Raw genomic sequence first — 22511 nt, forward strand, 5'->3', positions numbered from 1 at the left:
ATTCTGTTCAGCCGTTCGGGCTGTAGCTGTGTCTAAAGGTCCTATGGAAAAATGCATGGGAAAAACGCGTTTTGGGACCCCCCTTTTATCTCAGCCCCCGCTTGACGAATCCCCCCGAGACTTTCAGGGTAGGAGCGGAGCGTAGCGCCCCACCTATTTTGAAAAATTCGCGAGGATTCGTCAACCGGCGCCAAAGTTATTCAAAATAGAATGTTGCGGATTTCCTATGGAAACGTGGTCCTAACTATAACTACCTACTGGCGACCGCCAGTAGGTAATATATATATATATATATATATATATATATATATATATAGCTACATATATGGTTTCCACATATGTTTCCGGGGTCCCCGCGCAAGGGTGGGAATATTCATGTGCTTATGACTATTGATGAGGATTCCGTGGAAGAGAATCTTTTTTTTTTCTCCCAAATATTTCTTTTGGTTCTCCTACTGCCTTCTTTGTTAGACTGTTCTCCAGATAACTGCAGTTTCTTGATTCTCTTTTTTGTGCTGTTTACGGGTGTCCGTGACTATCTTCGACTGTAGCTGTCAATTTAACTTGGTGTATAATGTATTCTTTGTGGAATCCTGGCCTCTGTTTTCGTTGTGTGAGAAAAATATTAAGGGCAATTCCTCTTAAAGGTGTATTTCAAAGCAACAATTTTCACTTTTACTCAATCTGTATCATCTTTACAAAGTATGGCAAAATTAATAAGGGAGAGAACCCCCAAATCATTCTGTAACATCTCGCGTTTCAAAGGTTCCAAGCATTTGGAGACTTATTTGATGAAGCTATAAAGTTGGGTTTGACGGCTATTCAGACTCAGAATCCAGGTTTCTACTACCAGCAGGCTGCATACTACGCCCAAGAACGTAAGCTGCTTGCCAGTCAACTCTGCAACCATGACGTAAGTGTCTATTTCAGATGTGGAGTTGTTTCGTACTCTGACAGTCTCAATATGTTTACCAGCTTCATTCCCAAATGTATATATATATTTTTATAAACTGGCCCAGTTGTGTTTTTGCAGAGACTACTTACACAGCCATAGAGAAGACCTATTCTAAATGTAATATATATATATATATATATATATATATATATATATATATATATATAGGATAATAATTACATTTATGCAAATTGTTGGTAATAGTCAAAAAATTTGAAAGGTACCGCTACGAGAAAAAATAAAATCACAAATACCTTGTGTATTGACACTTTCGCACCATTTTTGTAGGCCTCTGCAGTGTACCCTAATCCTGACCCACTGGAGACTCCAAATGGTACGCTGGACTTCTATGGCCAAAGACCCTGGCGGCAGGGAATATTGAGTATGTGTTACTTTTTTATTGACATAGGAATTGTTACTTTGTAAATAATCTAATCAGACTGAAGAACATGGAATCATTATGTGTTGTCCCTGCAAACATGAATATTGTATGTCTTTATTTATATTTCAATGAACATACTGAATTGGTCTGTCTCCCTCATCAGACCACTCAATTAGGATACCTTGGGGCCCTCAAATAAACAAGCATTTACAAATGCAGTACGATTGGCCTTATAGTCTATTGCTTTAGTATGTTTATTGTATTTCTTTAACCACAAACATGAGGTTAATTACCACTGTAAGTAATGGGTGTGAGAAGTTGGCCTGATGTATGATGTCACTAGTTCTAGTGTACACCTTATATCAGTCCAAACAACCCTTATGGTGATTGGTTGTAAAGTCAACCTTATAGACCAGCTATCCTAGTGGTAGCATGGACAAGAGCAGTCTTAGGCTAAACTCTGAATGGCATGTGAAGCCAGCTGTGATACCATATATAATCCCTTGAATACCAAATGAAAGGACACCACAACAGATATATATATAAAATAAAGTGTATTTATTCTAGTCAAACCCTCAGCACTCTTTATGAGATTCGAGGTAAGTACAACACAGTCTTATTTAAGCATACATTAAGTCACACAGGTAAGTAATACAGTTAGGCCCTAGGGGCCACGTAAACCATATACTAAAGAAGTGGTATAAGGACCACTGTCACGGAAATAGAATAGGCCTAGGCCTAAGGAATCGCTGGGGCTACACTACACTACCAACAGTTAGGAAGTGGGAGGCCCACGGGATTTAGGTGCAGAGTGGAAACACTCACGCGCAATGCGTATAACCGATAGAAATAGTACAGTTTTGAAATAAGCAGTTTTAGGACACTTCTGGAGTAGCTAGAAAGTCGAGACTCGGAATCTAGACCCTAGGATAGTCACTACCCTTGTGAGCACCGAAGTACCCAAGTTACCTAGCCCCCGGGCTGCGGGTGCATAGGTGTGAACTTGCGTCGGGTTTCGTCGTGGACTTCTATGGATGCCTGAAGGAAAGTTGCTGACAGGCAGTCAGTGCAGAGTGTCCGGTGGATCCCAATGCCGGGATCAAGAAGGAAGGGTACCTGCAAGCAGAAAGGACAGAGTCAAGGTCACTAGCCAGTGACCACGTGGAACCAGGAAGGAACCAGGCGATGTCGTGAAGATTGCAGGTGAAGAGGTGAAGCTTGTCACAGCAGCCACGTGTACCAGGAGACGTCGAGGACGACCAGGACCAGGAGGCGAGCTGTCCCACGAAGGCTCTTGCTGTCGGCGGCGTCGAAGTCGAACTAGGACTCACCAAGCCTTGGCAAGCGGAACCCACGAAGAATGGAGGACTTGCTTCTGGTGCAGACCAGGAAGGTCTGGGGTGCTTCTCTTTTGCAGAGGAGCGGGAGCCAGTCTGGAGGAGCCAAACCAGCAGTGAAGATTCGAAGGTGTGTCGTCGCAAAGGCCGCTAGCCAACGGGCAAGCAACCGGACAGACGCGGCAAGCAGGAAAATGCAGAAGGGCCCCACGCAGGACTCGTGGAGTGTGGGGGGCTGATCGTCGGTGCAGATGGTGCTTGGGGTTGGGGCTTCTCAATCCCCGGTGCACAACTTCGAGGGTGCCTCAGAAGCTGCGCTGGAAGATACTCGCCACTTTTCCCAGGTAGCCGGTCCCACGTCTCTCGTCGCCTCCACGGATCTCAGCTCGGCTGTGGATGTGGATCAGGGTCGGAGAAGTCTGGAAGTCAAGGCTCTGGTCAGGCTCTGCAGTCGGTCCCTCGTAGAACTTCAGCAAAGCAAAGGGTAAGTCTCTTGATGGTTCCTGTTTGCACAGGGTAGCCACTCCTTGGCCACAAGGGAGATTCTTCAGTCTTCTTCTTTCGTCGAATGTGGAAGGTCCAGAGTTTCTGTTCAAGTTGCAGGTTCAGGATAATCTAATCTACTGGGGCCCAGCTACCACACTTATACTAATCTGGGGGGCTGGGTTGCCTGCTAGGTCACGCCTTATGGGTGGGACCTGGGAGGGGGGTGGTTACACCCCCTTCCCTTTGTCCAGTTTCGCGCCAGGACTGGGGCTGGAGTGCCCCAGCACCGGTTTGAACTGGACTATGCATGGGACACCTTGTGTGCCCCAGGCATGTCTCATTCCTTTCAGCCCTCCCTGCCCCAATACACTAAAGTCTGTCTGGGGAGGTGCTAGCACCTCCCCAAGCAGGAAACCTATTGTCCAAGCCTCCCTTGCCGGGATCACTCCCAGCAGCAGGAGGTCAGACTCGTGTCTGTGGCAGCAGCATCCATTTTGTGATGCTGAGGCTTTGGTTAGAGTTAAACAGCAAAGTAGGATTTTAACATGTCTCTCCCTCTAGAAGGGGGGAATAATATCCTCATCACCAGAAATGGTATGGGGGTATTATTCCAAAGTGTTAGACACCTTACACGACATGTTTTGATAAAGCCAAACCATAGTTACCATAACCGTTTAAGATTATAAGGTATATGGTAGGCTATGTCATAGAACAGCTATAAGGACATGGTTCCGAAAGCTGCAGACAGGCTCAGCTCATGCTAGAGCACCATCTCACATGTTACCAAGCACTCTGCCTCCAGGATTGTTAAGGCCTGCCATAGGAGTGGCTGATAGGTACACATGTGTCTATTTTAAGGGTAGATATAGGTATACTATATCTAAACAAGGGGTGATTACACGACCTTGCCCCAGCTGAGTGATCAGCCAGTTGTGTCTGATTGGAAGGCCAGACCAGGGGTGGCATAATACATGCTGCAGCCCCTGGGAGGCCTAGGGTACACCTATGCCCTGGGTACCTAGGGTACACTGTACAGGGTCCAATAAGGTGATCCTTACCAATTGGGAATGTACCTAGGGTACATGGAGTCCATTTTAAAGAGAGAGCAGACAGCCTGAGACCCTGAATTGCAGGATCTCAGGCCAACTAAGTCGAAAAACCAGCTAGACACTAGGCAAAAAGTTGGGGGTAACCATAGTCAGATATCCACCTTCCTACAATGGGCATCACTTAACTTCCCATTACATGATTAACCATACATGAATGAAAATCTGGATAGTCGACAAGAAAGATAATTGCAAACAAAGACAGTGGTGTGAGACCGTAGCAAGAATGGCATTGAGCAGCAGCAAAACCAGCATTTGATCAGTTTTAGACAATGGTTACCAGAGAGACTGGTGGTGGCATTCAGAATCGAGCCATACCAGGGTCAAGTAATAAGTGCTTTTGTCCATGTCAGGCAGTTGCAAGGTAACTCTCAGAACTACTATCAGGCAACGGTTCAGTGCAATGCAGTAGTTGTGGTAGGCAAGCTGGGTCAGAAATCCGCAGTAGTAAGGTCACTGCTAAAAGCCTGGGATGCTACTATCTGCCAGTAGTAAAGCAGGTCATGAATGTGTGAAACTAGTGCCAAGAAGTAATGAAGCTTCTGTCAGACAGTGCAGGCATCAATGAACCTGAACCGGCTGTGCAACTTCTGTTCAGTATCGCTGCTCCCCAACCCAGCCAAAGTGAAGGATAAGGCCATCAAAAAGCAACTCTGAACTTACCTCAAGTTGCACCACCTACTGGACAACACTCAATCAGGTTTCAGAAAGAACCACAGCACTCATTGCAGCCACCGACATCAGGGCCATCCTGGATCATGTACAAACAGCAGCCGTCATCCTACTTGACCTGTCCATGGCCTTCAACATCGTCTCCCCCAATACTCTGATCGGAAGACTCCACCTCATAGGCATCCAAACACCTGCACTCGACTTGATCTGCTCCTTCCTCACGGGGAGAACCCAAAGAGTTAGAATGCCACCTTTAATATCAGAGACAGAGAAACTGATCTGCCTAGTCCCTCAGGGATCGTCTCTCAGCCACACCCTATTCAACATCCACATGACCGCGCTAGCCAACATCATCCGATCCCAAGGTATCTCCATTATCTCATACACCGATGACACTCAACTCGTCTTTTTACTGTTTTCCTCTCTCTTAATAGAGGCAGGCACTTTGTGTTCAATTTCCAAACCTCATGGTGTACAGTGGTAATCTTATTGAAGGGGGAAGGCCACCTATTAGTAATCTCGATTTGTCGACTCTTTATGGGGAGCTTGCTGTCCATTAACCGGTCTTCACTAGATTGAGGATACTGCTGTGCATGTGGTTCCATGGGAAAGCCCAGGTCCTTACCTTGATTGCCCAGTGGATGCTAGTGTTAGTTGCTTGCTGTGGGGATGCAGCCTCAATTTGTCTCACTATAACCCACTCCCCCCCCACTCCCCCAATCTCCAAGGAAGAAATGTAGCCAGTTTCACCTTGGATTCTTTGCAGTCTGGGTTAAGTGATATCTGTAGCAGAAGTGGTATCCTTGCAAAGTCTTCTTTGGTTAGCAGATTCTTTGTGATTCAACAAAACATCTGCTGAACGTTCAGAGCCTTAAGCATAAATGGGGTAACACTGTGTTCCTTAGAACCTGGGCAACTTATAGTGCATAAGCACAAGTTATTGTGTCATATACAATTTTTGTTGCATATATACTTTATTCATTCAAGAGAATGAATCTAAGGAACACATAGGTCTAAATACCTCAATGAATCAAATGTATTTTACGAAAGTACAATAGCAATAATTAATTTGATCAAAAGTGCTCCATATGTGCCAAGTCAAAATGTGCTCATGCAGAGCCAACATATGTAATGCTCTATCCTTGGTGTGGTGATACAGAGTTTGGAAGGACTTGGACACTGGTGATAAATGATAGGTTTCAGTTCTTTGACAGCTGCGCCAGTGCTTTGGTGGCTGCAAAAGGTCGGTGTAATGCTGCCTGAAGTGCTGGGACTCCAAGAATGGAAGTTAGGCAAGCTGTTTATTGACATTAGTGACCAAAGCTGCAGTGGTCTACTGCATGGCTTTGAGGGAGTGAGAGGAACACAAGTATGGACTAGTTAGCTTTTACATTAGTCTAAGAATGCACTTTCTGATGGATACATTTGCCAGTGGATTCCTCACCTTGTGAATATCCCCTGCGCCAGCAACATTCGGAAACTTTTGTAGCAGTCCACGCCGATGAGGTCGAAGACGACGTCACAGAGACACCTCTCCGCTCGCGACTCCGCTGACGTCACTGGCTCCATAAGAAGACCTCGTCGGCGTGATGACGTCCGTTCCCTTTTTTCCGCGCCGTCGACGCCAACGGATTTCGGGAATCTCTATCTGTAGCTTCACTGTTACTTTATTTTTTTCTACTGCTTCTCCTTGTCTTCTTCTGTGAAAATGTCGACAAAGAAGTCAGGATTCAAACCCTGTTGTGAATGTGGGAAGCATATGTCCATTACGGCTCCACATGACGACTGCGTATGGTGCCTGTCATCGGACCATGATGTAGAGGGATGTTCTTGCTGCCGCAAGATGAGTTCCAAGGCTCTCAAGGAGACAGAAGCAAAGCTCTTCATCACGAGGATGAAGAAAGAGAAAAGAGGCCGGAGAGATTCGAGGACGGGGTCAAGATCGAGGTCGGCGTCGACTTCGGGGCATGCTTCCAAATCCAGGAAGCACAAGAAGAGGAGGCATTCCTCTCGGCGTCACTCAGATAAGAGTACGGCTCCAAGATCGAAGTCGCCCACTCGACGCCGTAAGGACTTTGTATCTCCCTCACCCGTTCCGGATTCACCTGTTGGCCTGTCTTCACCTGTGGCTTCACCGGAACATGCTCCGGCTCCATCTCCGACGCCGGGTCCATCTCCAGCTCCGGCTTCGTCCCCGGCACCGGTTGAGGAGCTTCCAGTTCCGGGTGAGCCTTCGGCTCCGCAGATTCCACCGTCGGCGCCGGGTAGCCCGAGTCAGGTGATGCCTGAGCAGTATCCTGCATTCCCTGGACCAGGTCAGGACCCCACGCATTATCTTAATTCAATGTACGGGGTATTCTCCAGAGCCATGTACCCCTCTGGTGCACCTATGGGTCCTATGGCCTTCAGTTTGGGGGTTCCTCAAGCCTATCCTCAGGCCCCCTTCATGCCATTTTTTCCGGCGACGCCATCTTGGCATCTACCGGCGCCGAGGACGTCGACGCCGCTCCCTTCTTCACCGGCGCCGACTCGACCTCGCTCGACGCCGGCTGCTCCTGTGGATCCACGTTCGACGCCGTCGGATTCGATCACGGCGCCGCCGATGCCGGTTGTAAGAATCCGGTCTAGGAGGGAGGCTCAGAGTGTGTTGGATGAGCAAAGATACCTAATGGAGGAAGTAGAAGAAGGGGAGCTCATGGAGTCAGATGATGTTTTTGAGGAGTTGAAGAAGGCTAGTGGCCTGGACTTGTCTCCTGAATGGGAGATTACTCCTCCTTCTGATGCACCTTCAAAGGATGTGTCACCATACCATGCGGTCATAAGAAAAGCAGCTGAACTTTTAGACCTGCAGTTGCCTTCAGCTGAATTCAAGCCGAACATTTTAACGGAGGTGCTGCACTCTCCCACTACTGTTTCTGAGCCTTTACTTCCCTTTAACAAAGCTGCCATAGAGCCAGTGATGGAGGTGTGGCGTAAACCCTTTTCTGCTCCGGCAGTTTCGAAAACCATTGCCAGGAGGTATAGGGCAGCTCCGGGGGACACAGAATTTTTAACTTCTCACCCATCTCCTGAGAGTCTGGTGGTCCAGGCGGCATGTTCACGGAAATCTACAGGTTCGTTTCCCCAGGTCCCGAGTGACAGGGAGGCTAAAAAACTGGATCAGTCAGCCAAGAAGGTCTTTTCTTCGGCCAGCATAGCCCTTAAATATACGAATGCCACTTGCCTCTTGGGACGCTATATTCATGCGCTCATGGATTCAGCGAAGCAGCTAGCTCCAAAACTATCAGAGAAGGATAGGGTTGGTTTTAATGAGGTCCTTTCGGATGCCCAGGCGGCAGCGCGTCAGGTGATACAGAGTGGATTGGACACAGCTGACTTGGTAGCAAGAGTCATGGGATCTTCTGTTGCCACTAGGAGGAGCGCGTGGCTTAAGTCATCGGAATTTTCCCCTGATGTTCAATCAATGCTGGTGGACTTGCCTTTTGATGGCTCCGGACTCTTTGGCAAGAAGGCGGATGCTGCACTTGAACGTTTTAAAGAAAGTAAGGCTACGGCTAAATCTTTGGGCCTTCAATCCCAGTCAAGGGGATCGTTCAAGAGGTACAGGGGTTTCGGAACGGCAACCTTTCGTACTTACCGGCAGTCCCAGCAGCAACAGCAGCAACAGCAGAGCACTCTGTATAAGGGGTACAGAGGCAGAAGCAGGGGTCGCGCTTGTGGCCGTCAGCTCTCCTCCTCCTCTTCCTCCTCTTCCTCAGCCCCTCCCACCACTGCAAAGCAGCCCTAGATCCACCATTCTGGATCATGTTGGTCCTGTGGGGGGCCGGCTTACCCATTTTCTACAAGATTTGGAATTGGTTACTACAGACCTTTTGGGTTCTAGATCTTGTAGCAAATGGGTATGCCCTTCCCTTTCGGGAATTTCCTCCAAATTACCCTCCTTGCCAAGGGGCTTGCTCAGAGAACCACCGTCTTCTCCTACAGGAGGAAGTCCTGAAGTTACTAGAGAAAGGTGCGATAGAGGTGGTTCCAGAGCAGGAGCGGTGTCAGGGATGCTACTCCCGGTATTTTTCTGATTCCGGCAGATTGCGTCCGATATTGGACGTCAGGATCTTGAATCTTTATCTGAAGCAAGAGAAGTTCAAGATGCTCACCCTTGCGCAGGTTCTTCAAGCGCTGAATCAGGAGGACTGGATGGTGTCGATCGACTTGCAGGATGCGTATTTTCACATCCCCATCCTGAAGTCGCACAGGAAGTATCTCCGGTTTACGGTAGGGTCGCAGCATTATCAGTTTGCGGTCCTTCAATTTGGTCTTACTACTGCAGCTCGAGTCTTCACGAAGGTGATGGCAGTGGTGGCAGCCCATCTCAGAAGGTCGGGGATTTCAGTTTTCCCCTATCTGGACGACTGCCTGATCAAAGCGGAGTCGCCAGAGAAGGTGCTTCATCCTCTGCAGGATACAACTCCGCTGTTGTACAAATTGGGTTTCTCGATAAATGTGCCCAAATCTCACCTGGTGCGGTACTGGACACTACTGTGTGTCGGGCATTCCCACCTCCACAGAGGATTCTCGATATACAGGAATTGATTCCTTTATTTTACAATGGAGCGGTTGTTCCAGTCCTGAAGGTCCTTCGCCTGCTCGGTCTGTTTGCTTCCTGCATTCTGTTGGTCAACCATGCACGCTGGCACATGAGGGTGCTCCAGTGGTGCCTCCGCAGGCAGTGGTATCAGCACAAAGGAGATCTCAGGGAGTCTGAGGATCTCCAGAGAAGCTGCGGCAGATCTGTCTTGGTGGAGTGTGGAGGGCAATCTGTCTCAAGGAAAGCCCTTCCATCTACCTCCATCGGTGGCCACAGTAATAACGGATGCATCCACTTTAGGGTGGGGTGCTCATCTGGGGGATCTGGAGATCAAGGGTCTTTGGTCTCCAGAGGAAAGGTTGCTTCACATCAACCTTCTGGATTTGCGGGCGATACGTTTGGCGCTCAAGGCCTTACTCCCTTCCCTTCGCGGTCAGTCGGTTCAAGTCCTGACGGACAACACTACTGCGATGTGGTATGTCAACAAGCAGGGAGGAGTGGGTTTGCATTGTCTCTGCAGAGAGGCTCTGCGTCTCTGGTCCTGGGCTCAGGATCATCAGATTTGTCTGATGGCAAATCATCTGGCCGGGGTTCTGAACGTGCGTGCAGACAGTTTCAGTCGGCAGTTCTCCTCCGACCACGAGTGGAGGCTTCATCCGGAGGTGGTCCGTCATGTTTTTCGGATGTGGGGAACTCCTCGGGTGGACCTGTTTGCCACTCACGAGAACGCTCACTGCAGTCTCCAGTATTCATTGCAGGGAGCTTTGGGGGACGCGTTTCAGTTGAGATGGGACTCACATCTCCTTTACGCGTTTCCTCCCATACCCTTGATTCCTCAGGTTCTGAGGAAGATTCGCCAAGACCGGGCCCAAGTCATATTGATCGCCCCGGATTGCCCAAGAAGGGTGTGGTACACAGATCTTCTCCACCTCTCCTTGTGCCCTCCGCTCCGTCTCCCTCTGAGGGCAGACCTCCTCTCGCAGTCGGAGGGGCAGGTTCTACACCCCCACCTCCAGAGCTTACACCTTCATGCCTGGAGATTGAACGGGGCAACCTGAATTCTTTCTCTCTCGCCCCGGATGTGGTAGGTGTAATTTTGCCTGCCAAACGTCATTCCATTAAATCTATCTATTCCTATAGGTGGTCTAAATTTGTTCTCTGGTGTGGAGAGAAGTCAAATTATCCTTTAAAGGCTCGTTTATCTGACATTCTGCAGTTTGCCCTTTCTCTTGCTCAGCAAGGCTTTGCTGTGGCCACTGTAAAGGGATACTTATCGGCTTTGTCGGCTTTCCGTTGTTTGCCGGATCAGCCGTCTTTGTTCAAATCACCTATTGTTTTACGATTTCTAAAGGGCCTTACAAACAAGTTTCCTCCTACTCCTTTTATTGTGCCTCAATGGGACTTAAACCTTGTCTTAACTTATCTTACGGGTTCTCCCTTCGAGCCCTTGCACAAGTGTCCCTTGAGATTGTTGTCTTTCAAGACGGTTTGTCTCATTGCGATCACCTTGGCAAGGAGGGTAAGTGAGCTTCAAACTCTGAGTTCAAAACCCCCGTTCTTGATCATTCATGCTGAAAGAATGGTGCTCCGGACCAGGGCTGCTTTTCTGCCAAAGGTGGTAACTCCTTTCCATCAGGGGCAGTCCATTACCCTTCCTACCTTCTATCCTCACCCTTCCAAGGAGGAGGAGAGACTTCACCGCTTGGACCCTAAGAGGGCGGTGAGCTTCTACCTTGACAGGACAAAAGACTTTCGGGTTGATGACCAGCTCTTCATGGGCTTTGTTGGCTGCAGGAAAGGCAGAGCGGTGCACAAGCGCACCCTTTCCAGATGGATTGTCTTGTGCATCAAGATACGCTACTCTTTGGCCGGTAAGGAACCTCTAGAGGATTTAAGGGCTCATTCCACTAGAGCTAAGTCTTCCACTTCTGCTTTGTCTAGAGGTGTTCCTGTGGAGGACATTTGTAGGACGGCAACTTGGGCCTCCCTTCACACTTTCGCAAAGCATTACTGCTTGGATTCCGAGGTGAGGAGGGACGGACACTTTGCTCGTTCCGTCCTTCAGGACTTTCTGGTATAGAAGGGTGGACACCCTCCTCCGGGAGTGGGGACTGCTGTGGGAATCTATTCACACGGTGAGGAATCCACTGGCAGATGTATCCATCAGAAGAACAAGTTACTTACCTTCGGTAACGCTTTTTCTGGTGGATACAGTATCTGCCTGTGGATTCCTCACTGACCCACCCGCCTCCCCGTTGTCCACCCTTGTATACCTACAATTCTACTAATGGTGTTTCAAAATGTATTTGTTGCTGTTAAAGGCATTGTTATTTCTTTTGCCTTTCTATTTATTTTCCACACTGTGTGTGTTGATTTGTATATTATGTACTGTGTATACTGTGTATATATTGTTGTTAGTCCGTCCGTGTGCCTCGAAGGCACAGAAAAAAGGGCGGAACTGACGTCATCACGCCGACGAGGTCTTCTTATGGAGCCGGTGATGTCAGCGGAGTCGCGAGCGGAGCCGTGTCTCTGTGACGTCGTCTTCAACGTCATCGGCGTGGACTGCTACAAAAGTTTCCGAATGTTGCTGGCGCAGAGGATATTCACAAGGTGAGGAATCCACAGGCAGATACTGTATCCACCAGAAAAAGCGTTACCGAAGGTAAGTAACTTGTTCGTTTGGTTTGCTGATTGCTGTATGGTGTTATCCGTTAGTGTAGAAGAGACCGTGAGGATGGGTCAGCCCCAATAATTAGGCAGTTGAGAGATCACATTTGTCTTTGTGGGGGAAGATGCTACCTTTCATTCTCTGTAGGTGGGCACAGACATGGGCATACTTATTCTGAGGGTCACGGGAGGTAAAGTTCTGGTTCAACCCTACCGCCAACTCCTCCAGTTGTTTCTGGTCAGGCTGTGGTAGCTGTATTTATATCCCTCACAATACTTATGCTATACTTGACTGGGCCACTTTAGACCTTCTTATGATGGGCTTTTCTGGTGCAACTCCTGCAGGGCGTAAAGTTAATTAATTTAACCTGATATTACTTGAAGTTAGAGCTTTATTTTTAGATAGTGCTGCTTGGAAACCGTGGGCAGGTTTACCACTTTCTAAGTTAGCTATCTGAAAATAAAGCTCTAACTCTGAGAAATACTGGGTTAAATGAATTTACTATATGCCCTGCATGCACATAAAACAGACACTCGGCTCTGCTTCAGAGAAGTCCATCATGATATGGCCCTTGATGGTTTTGCCCTTGTCTACTCTTTTCTTGCCAACTAAGCATATTTGCACACTGTCCAGGAAGGTTGGCGGAGTGGGAAAGACAGAGGATAACTACTGCACAGTTTTAGAAATAAAACTTGAATTTCTTAAAGGGGTAGAAAGATCAAATTGTCCTGGTTTTATCATTTTAGTATACCCATTGTTTTTGCATTCATGGACACATCTCTGGACTTCTTACTGGAATTAACATGTTTTTTCTGACATACTTAAGCACCGGTTTTGTGATGATTTTTTTGTTTCTTTTGTGATTTTTTTTTTTATTGGTACCTTGGCCCACCCACACAAGTCTTGTACTGTTTTGATCACGAGAAATGTGGGAACGCTGAGTGGTAGAACTTTTGTCAATCCTTGCAAATTTCTCAACTTTCCTTCACAGAAATGTAAAGAAGTTCTATGATTTTCATCCAAACATTGACATTTGTAAGGCATCCCTGGTAAGATAAAGTGGTGGGGTCCAAGCTTGCCTCACCACTCTGGATTCCATGGAGTGTCTAGCTTTTGAAAATTCCTGGGGTTGGCATGAGACCTTGGGCACCAGCCAATACTCAGCCCAAACCCTGTAGCTATTCCCATTCCAAAAAGCAATGACATTCAAATAGAAATCATGGTGTTGCTATTGTATGTTTTGGGCCTTTAATATCCATTGCGATAGGCCCACTCGGGTACCACTTTTATAGAGACAAGTGTGAGAACATGGAATAGAATATTTGTTATTATCTACTGAATTCTTAAATTTTCTTTACTTACAAATGTAAGTCATTGTGCACAAGTGCAAAAAGGTACAGAGGAAAACTTTCTCATCTGTTTTTGTTTTTCCAGCCTTACTTTAACTGTTCCTTGATTTCAACAATTATTCTCTTTGGGAAAGCCATTAGTGAACTACATAAATGATTATTGGTTAAATTCAGAATTTTGTCCCCTTTTCAAAAATTATATCTGAGTGCACCCACGGATTTCAAGCCAGTACAGCATTCCCAAAGTCCAATCATCAGCTTTGAACAGGGAAGGCACACAAGCCAGTACAGCATTCCCAAAGTCCAATCATCAGATGACAGGTCATGTGAGATGAGTCGGCATGCTTTCTTTAGATTTTGTAGATTGACGCTTGTCACTTTGGACTTTTTATTTTTGTGTGTGATAACGAGAGTGAGTTGTGTCCAATGCGAATACTAAGGATTTAGGAGTTGTGGATGTGTGGGATAGAAGCTGTCCAGGGTTAGTACATTTAGGATGGATGAGTCACATTTGCTTGTGGTAGTCGCATAATACTAGGAATTTGGTCTTCAAATGGTTGAGAAGAAAAACATTTTCTTTCATCCAAGTTTTTAGAAGTAGAAGTGTAAGACAGTTTCCAGGACTGGCTAAGTCATCAGTAGAGAATGTTTCCAGAAAAAGCTGGTTGTCATCAGCGTATTGATGCATACTGATATCTTGAGTCTTCAAATTAGGCTGAGGGGCTTCATGTAGTGGCTGAGTGAAGATGGCATGAAGATAGAGCCCTTTGGATTGAAACATTCATATCCGTAGTGGTCAAGAAGTTCTCCCACATCTTTGCCAAAAGGTGTCTGTTAGTTGAGACCGATGTCAATCAGTTTAATCAGTTCTAAACAATTGTTAAAATCCAGTTACTAGTTCAGTAAAAAATGGCTTATTCTATACACAAGGCATATTAAATCGAGCACCTGACAGAGTTTTGTTCCATCTCAGGAGTCAGCAAAACGCTTTTCTATGTCCCTTCTTCATGGAGAATACTTTTCTACATCGTAGGATGTTCATTGATAGCCATAAATGCTTGAATGATCTCCTGCCGTCTGCATGGATCCGAAGCACTTTACCACAGATATTTTGTTCATGTAATATAACACAGGGCGTGAAGAATCCATTTGTCCGCTGGATGAAAGCAGAAGCCTAAATGTGTGAAACAGCAGGTTCATCCTGACAACATTTCAAAACTACATTTCAACAGCTTATGTGCAGGTTAGAATGTGCAAGGGTTTAGTAACTTGATAGACTTCTAATGTAACACAGAGTGAAGAGTCCTGTCCCTTTAACACGAGAAAGCCCCGCTACCCATGATGTTTTGACTGGCAGTTGGCCTCACCCCAGTTATTTATTCTGGCTCCTGCAAGAAGGATCTTCTTCAAAACTATGTCCTAGAAACAAAATTTCATTTTCACTCAATGTTTTTAACAACTGAGATAATATTTTTCCACATTTAGAGTTTTCCTCAAAATGCTGTGTCTATTTGAGAAATGTCCCTCCTATGGCAGAAAAAATGCAGTGTCAGACGATTACAAGATCTTTGTGTAGTGTGTGTTTTTCTACTGCCCCCCGCTCCCTCCCCGAGCACCTTGAGACACTTGCGGGTGAGTAGCTGCGCTTCACCTGGCCCTGATTGATTGATTGATCTCATAGTGAAAGACTGCAATATCTACCAAAAGATGTGTAAAACAACTCTTAGGAACAGGGATGACTCAAGACTTTGTGGAATGCTTGAAAACCCTGAAGCATGTATCACTTCATTGTAGATTTCTGTGATTCAGAACTAGAGGCCAGATGTACGACCAATTTTTGCATGCGCAAACAGGTTTGAGAACCCGTTTGCGCTTGCATAAATGGCATGGGGTATGTACAAAACCTATTTTGTGAGTCGCAATTTTTTGTGACTCGCAAAATAGGGTTTTGCGACTCGCTATTAGGAAGGGGCGTTCCCTTCCTAATAGCGTGCGCAACCCTATGTATAGATGTTTTGTGTCCGCAATTGCGGGCGCAAAACACTCGCAAATTACCACCCTCTTCAAGAGGGTGGTAATGGGGTAGCAAAATGGAAGGGCTTCCCCAGGGTACCCCTTCCCCTTTGCAAACACAGGGGAAAATATTTTTTAGGGCAGGCAGTGGTCCCAGGGACCACTGCCTGCCCTTAAAAAATTGAAACAAAAATGTTTAATTTAGTTTTTTTAAATGCATCCCGTTTTCCTTTAAGGAAAATGGACTGCATTTGAAAAAAAAAAACTGCTTTATTTAAAAGCACTGCCAGACATGTTGGTCTGCTGAGCCCAGCATGCCACAATACCTGGGAGGGCCTGCCATTCCCAATCGGGTTGCAAATTGCGAGAGGCTCATTAATATTCATGAGACTCTCTATTTGCGACTCCATTGGGAATCGCTAATAGTGTGTTACACACTGTTGCACATCCTAAATAGCGCCTCACAAAAAACTCGCAATTTGTGAGGTGCTATTTAGGCCATCGTACATCTGGCCCTAGTACTACAAATAAGTAACCATTTCTTTTGAAGGATTTAGCTTCCAGCAGATTCCTCATCTTACAAATTGGCATTGCAGACTTCAGTCTGGTACTCAAAAGCTTTATTCCAACAATGCCTCACCACTGCTGCCAAGTGGCCCCAGCTGGTGCTCTGCATTGACATGAGTACAGGAGATGCCAACTGGTACCCTGATGCCAGTGCCTGTTTTTCTGAGCCTCATTGATCTGGGTCCGGACCTCTTTCAGTGATTCACTGATAAATTCTTCAACATTTTAAGAGTGACTAAATCAGAAGTCTCCCCCTAAGATTTCAAGGTTTAACCCTTATCGCAGATGCCCCAAGAAAATGTCTTTCGCATCAACGTAACCTCTTCATGTGGTGCATGACTTGTGGCCTGTGTCTCTTGTTCCTCCTTGTAACCAAAGTCCATCAGAGAGCAGGAGGCCAACTTGTATTTAGCTAAAACCCGCAAGGGGAAACTGAGCACTTTGCTTCAATCAGAGGTAAATCATCCTAGGGAACGTTCTCCTAAGGATTTTTTTCCCACGAAAATCGCCATAGGAAGGAGAAGTCCTCTTTTTTCTCGACAAAATAGTCAAACTCTTGAGACCGTCCGGAGTCTTGACTCCATTTGCCCCAATACCAGACTCTTCCTCATCATCAGACAAAACTACAGCTCCAAAAAATTGAGACTGGGTTTTCAGGGTTCATTGGTTGACCCTGCACAGGACAGGCCATGGTTTTCTGGCTGGCAGTGCTGCCTATTTTCAAGATGGCTTTAACACCCTCTGGGACACTCGCCAAGGGGGAGCTTGACCCTTTTTGCATGGCAGTACCGACTCAGGCAACTGCGATTGTTACTTCGACCCCGGCTTCTACAGCGATATCCAAGCCAGTTAAGGCTCAGTCTCCCATTTGCACCAGTGCCTACTTCGGCATCTCTATTGATGCTGCCCAAAGATTCAGCCATGTTGCTGCTCACAAAGCTGTTTAAGTTGGAGGAAGTTATCTGTGCGGCAATAGTGATGGTTAAGGCAAAATATGATTATGTACCCTCGGCCAAGCACTTCCCCAGCGTTCAGAGATTTGGCCTAATGGAGGAGATTTCTGACTCTGATTCAGATGCCTTGGAAACACCAGACTAAAACTATTGCCACATAAAAGGTGCCTAAGCAGAGATGGACAACCTCCCACCACACTATATTATTGATAATAGACTTACCTAAACTTAGCAAATTCAAGTGGCCTAGGTATTTGCCAGTGTTGGCATTCCCTACCTTTCTGACTCTGCGTCATGGGAGGTTTACTCCTTTAAGACTGTACTTTAGAAGGCACAGGATGCATTAGAGTTGACATTATATTTGCGTAGATAATAATCCGACTGAGATATTGCTGTTCTTTTCCTCAGTGTCAGAGCTCTTGCTGACATTTAATAAGGCCCCTTTGGACCCAACCATGGCTGCAAGGAGAAACCTTTTTCTGTAGGCCTGCTCTGGGCGATTCCTTTTTTTTTTGTCTTCTCACCTTTTTCTGGAATGTCTGGTTGTCCACACGTCGCCCTCCAAACAGAATACAATAACCTTCCTATGGCCCCTCCTGATAGAGTTGTAGAAACTTGGCCATTTAGGTCACAAGGGTTTTTATTTAGATAGCCTGTGTCTCTGAACTGCTAATGCCACCTAATCTCTTGGCCAGTATATGCATCCCTTGTGAGAAGTGGAAAAACTTAAGCTAGTAAGCTTGCTAGACTGCATGAAAGAACTATTTAGAGACCTAGTGAATGGGTGAGATTCAGCCAAACGTTTCTTGAGGTGCACCTTGACTCTGCGTTAACCGTTGCTTAGTCCATGGGCATGCCTTTTTTTCTGTTCCAACACTTTTGAATGTGTTTCAGTAGCTTTTTTTTGTGATGCCCAATCCACAGTAATGGGCATGCCCTTTGGTGGCTAGTGGCTGTTAGGATGCAAAGCCGAATCCTCCTTGGACAGTTTCAGAAACAACTTGAGCGCTAAGATTCACCTCCCAGATCGTCATTTACACCAATAGTACAGAAGGTTTCGTGGCTATTCCATAGCAGTACAGTCACGTCAGTGATTACTTCCTCAACCTGTCCAGACACCCCTGAAGCTATACTGCTGCTTTTGGGGCAAACATGAATGTAGGGGATACCAGCTACAGCAACAGATGCAATCTCTGCCTTCCTCTGACAGCTCTGTTACCTCAGAGACTCTCTGATTTCCGTCTCTTTTAAGCCATGATTGGATATAGGTGTCCCATTTGGTCCCCAAATGGAAGACTATCCCAGAGATTTACGGCCCACTCTGAATTGTCAACATCTGAACTTGATTATTTGGTGAAAGTGGAGTCCCCAGAACTGGTCAAGGGATAACCTCCAGCAAATGATGGCTCTCCTCCAAAACTTGGTCTTCACGGTTAACAACCAAAGATCTCAACTGTTCTCTATGTAGAGGTTAACCTTTATAGGGGAAGAACTGGACATGATCAGCATGAAAGCATTTCCTTCTTTGCAGAGAATCGCAGATATTCCGGAGATGATTTTCACACTAGCTCATTTCCCTGTTCAGCAGGATGGGGCGGGGTGATGGATCTTATGTTGGGAGGTGATTCACTTGTGGAAATGGTCTAGGCGAGCAGGAATCATCCTAGCAGTGACCCATTTTGCAGACTACTTCAGTGGCAAAGTGGTGCTGTCAGGATTAAAAGTGGAAGCTGCACGCCGAAGTGGCAGGGGTGATCTTATACAAATTGGAGTTTCCATTCATGGATCTCTTTGTCAAGACCTAACACAGGGTCTTTTGTTTTGAGCCATATGCTTCCCTCTGAATGGTCCCTTAGGTGATTCCTTCACGTTTACTGGTCTTGGCCTATGCATTACCTCCAATTTCTCTACTGTTGATAGAACCACTGAAAGTGCAGGATGATCAAGCTCTGCTAAGCCTGATTGCTTCAGGTAGGTTGCGGATATTGCGCTGATCTTTTGACACTCCGCTTTTGGCTGCTTCTTATTCTCACAGTGGAATGGTCAGGTCCTTGACACCAATTCCCAAAAGCTGCAGCTGCATGCCTAGGAATTGAGCAGTATTAGCTAGAGTTCTTTTGCCTACCTGAAGAAGTCACAGACATCTTTAGTGGCAGTAAGCCTGCTACCAAATATGTCTGTGGAGTCCAATGGAATACATTTGGTCAGTGAGGCAAGTTGGAAGGCCGCAATCCTTTTAAAAATCTCAACTGTCTGATGTCTTGTGATTTTTGTCGTCCCTTGAAGGGCAGGGTTTGGTGGTGGCCGAAGTTAAGGGCTATTTGGCTGCCATGTTTGTCTTCATGCTTCTCCTGATCTTCCTTCCCTGTTGAGATTGCCACTAGTGGTGCATTTTCTCAAAGGTTTGGTTTACCTGTTTCATTCTTTCCATTTATTGTTCCTCAGTAAGATTTGAATCTTGAATGCTGACTTTCTTGGTAGAATTCCTGTTTGAGCCAATGTAAAGTTTCAATTTTGTTAGTGACTATTTTTTCAGCTTGTAGGGTCGGAGAACTCTAGGCCACTTTTAAGTTCTTCTACCTTTCACAGTCTTCTACCCAGGTAAGTTGGTACCCTGCACTTGCCCGTCCTTCTTACCCAAGGTGGTGTCTACATTTTTATATGGGCCCGCCTATTACTCTTCCATATTTCTTCCTTCATCCACAAAGATCCGGAGAGGGATACTCTAGCAGCATTACCGAGGAAAAGTTTTCCCTAACCAGTCTGAAGCCTTGAAGGCTAATTCATCAGGTGAAGAATCTGTCAGAAGAATTTGTCTACCAGAAAATCTTTGGAGAAGTTTTCTTTAGTGGACTAAGCACTCTCTTCATAATTATGTTTTGGGCTTTATAATGGAACGTTTGGTGTGCAGCTGCATCTTGCTGGATTTGATAGACTAAACAAATGAAGCACGTGGGGAACTGATTTGCCCCAAATCGTACAATTTGGTTAAGTGGGGAAACCAGTATTGGAGCTCTGATTTTCTAGTTCCAAACCTGTCAATCTAGGCATTAAAAGGTATCTCACCTGGTGGATGTACCATGTGATTTTGGAGCTCATTTTTAGGGATTCAGCTTAGTAGCTATATTAGAAGAATGATGGAGCATGGGTGTTCTATGCAGCACAAAGGGCCTTCAGAGTTCTCTGGACACAAACATTCCATCTCCCAAGAGACTGAAGCTATGTATATAGAAACGCTTGCTTGAAAAAATGTATTTTATACAAGTCCCCTAATTGTTCTTTTTGTAAGCACATTCACCTTGCCTTCAGAGCTAGATACTGTTCCCATTAATGGAGTATTCTGTATCGTTCCCAGGCTTTGATTTGTCTGATCCTGAGAAAGAGAAGGCTGCTATTTTTGCCCTCCAGCTGAAAGAGCGATCTGTGCTCCACACGGTAAGCAATTAATTGAAAATGATTCTGAAAGCTTTCATATTCTGGATCCTGCTATATCCTCAGTTTGGGCTTTCTTCCAGGAGCTGATAATAACCACACTCTTGAGCAATGCCGTGGCACAGTTTAAGAAGTACAAGTGTCCGAGGATGAAGAGCCATCTGAGTAAGTTTATGGTTACATTTTCATCGTCTTGTAGGAAATACCTGTCATTTGTTGCTTGCTGTGATTTTTAGAATGTTTCTCCCTATGTGCATTAATGTGACTACATTGTTTACAGTGGTTCAAATGGGAGAGGAGTATTACCATGCTAACGATTACACAAAGGCTTTGAAGTAAGTGTTTTTCACAAACATCTACTTAGTACTGACCTGTTGCAGTTTCTCTTTATTTTGTGTGTGTGAGCTTTGCTTCTTCTGTTGGCACAACAAAGGCTACAGGGACCATAATATTCATAGTCACCAAATTATTATGCCATTGTTTTAGATTGAGCCCTGTGTCTTTTATTCTGGTCACTCCATGAAATATGTGTGGAATGAGGGTTTCTTGGGACATTGAATTACACTTAATATAAGTAGCTTCTGCTCAGGAACAGTCAAAATACTATTAAAACCTTAAGTAGTACCTTAGGGTCAATCGATACAGGGCCTTGAGAAAATAGTTGTAGTATACTGAAAGAAGTCGAGTCCAAGTAATTTTCCATGAAGGTTTGATTGATTAGCAGGTTACATGGAAAAGAAGAATAAGAGCCCCACCAGGAGCAGCTTCTCTGCTGCTCAGCCCATACACCAACTGACTCAGGCACTCCAACATTCCAAATCCCAACATTCTCTCACTCAATCATTCTGGCTGTGCAGCAGGATACCACATATCTCCCTCTTTTACAATGGAGAAGAAGGAAGTATTAAAATACATCAGAAACTAAGCAAGAAAATAGAGAAGAAAATACACTGGAAGAAAGCATGGAAATGAAAGATGGAAAAGTAGGAAACGCAAACAAGAAAAGATGAAAAGAAAACAATGACTAATGCACCAACACCCTTTCTCACAGAAAGACAAACCCACATCCTCCCTCACATAAATAACAAAACAAACCCAAGTACAAAGATATGAAAGCTGGCCAGGCAAACACAAAAATATACAAGGTCATAAGCAAAAAGGTGAAGGAGAGAACAAAAGACAGAAGCAAAAGAACAGTAAGAGGGTGGAAGACCGCTATAAATAGAACAAGCAAAAGGAGAGTTGCCTTTAACTCAGGCAAGAGTATGAAGAAAAGTCCCCAGAAAGACAGTAAATCCTTGGGGAGAAATCGTCACACAGGGGAAACCCTCGCGACTACGGCTCAAGGTGAGGAGGTGCCTCGCGCCGTGTTTAAATGTTGCAATCCAGTAACGGTAACTGCCAGGGCTGAAATGGAAATGCTCGGGGAAACATTTTCTTAAATTAAACTGATAATGCAGGCAAATATAAGTCCCACTGACCTCCAGCAGATGGCAGCGAACATCTATTCACTCCCGCCGGTAACATCAACAAAATTCGAGTGCCATTTAAATTGAAAAAAAGTAAAGTTAACACTTCTGCTCGGCTCTTGACCCCCTGACCTGTTAAAGATTGTGAAACACTGACCAGATCTTGTTCTCATACTCCGGTTCTTGGTCTCTTTCTCTGTTTTAGCTCTCCTTTGTTAATTCTACACTCTTAGAGCCAGAACAGGGCTCACTAACCCAGTTGACATTTCTTGTGCCGGTTCTGGTTTTTATCACCCGTTTTGTAGGGTGAGCAGGAATTAACCAAGTGAGGGCGACCGATGTCGCAGAAACTGGCAGACAGCAGGTCAGATAGGAAGGAGGATCTTTGGGCAGGAACTGCAGGCAGGTAGTAGGCAGGAGGAGCAGGTAGACATAAATTGTAACTGTCACGGTTGAGTTGTGGGCGACCGATGAAAGGTCACTGGTGGGGCTTGTTGATGCCAGTTAAATTGAAGTGCTCCTTATAAGTTTCAA

The 22511-nt window shown here is 45.8% G+C and overlaps 1 protein-coding gene across 2 annotated transcripts in view; it reads left to right on the forward strand.

Annotated features, from left to right (window-relative positions):
- The window catches only part of TRAPPC11 (trafficking protein particle complex subunit 11), a 626226-nt gene that overhangs the window by 133872 nt on the left and 469843 nt on the right, over positions 1 to 22511 (forward strand). For both annotated transcript variants that reach the window (XM_085641890.1, XM_085641891.1), the window contains exons 10-14: positions 766 to 913; positions 1244 to 1337; positions 20432 to 20511; positions 20592 to 20673; positions 20789 to 20843. In XM_085641890.1, the coding sequence (XP_085498016.1) occupies positions 766 to 913; positions 1244 to 1337; positions 20432 to 20511; positions 20592 to 20673; positions 20789 to 20843 (459 nt within the window). The remainder of the gene's footprint in view (positions 1 to 765; positions 914 to 1243; positions 1338 to 20431; positions 20512 to 20591; positions 20674 to 20788; positions 20844 to 22511) is intronic.

The sequence above is a fragment of the Triturus cristatus genome, chromosome 2_2, assembly GCF_964204655.1.
Source record: "Triturus cristatus chromosome 2_2, aTriCri1.1, whole genome shotgun sequence".
NCBI classification, from domain to species: Eukaryota; Metazoa; Chordata; class Amphibia; order Caudata; family Salamandridae; genus Triturus; species Triturus cristatus.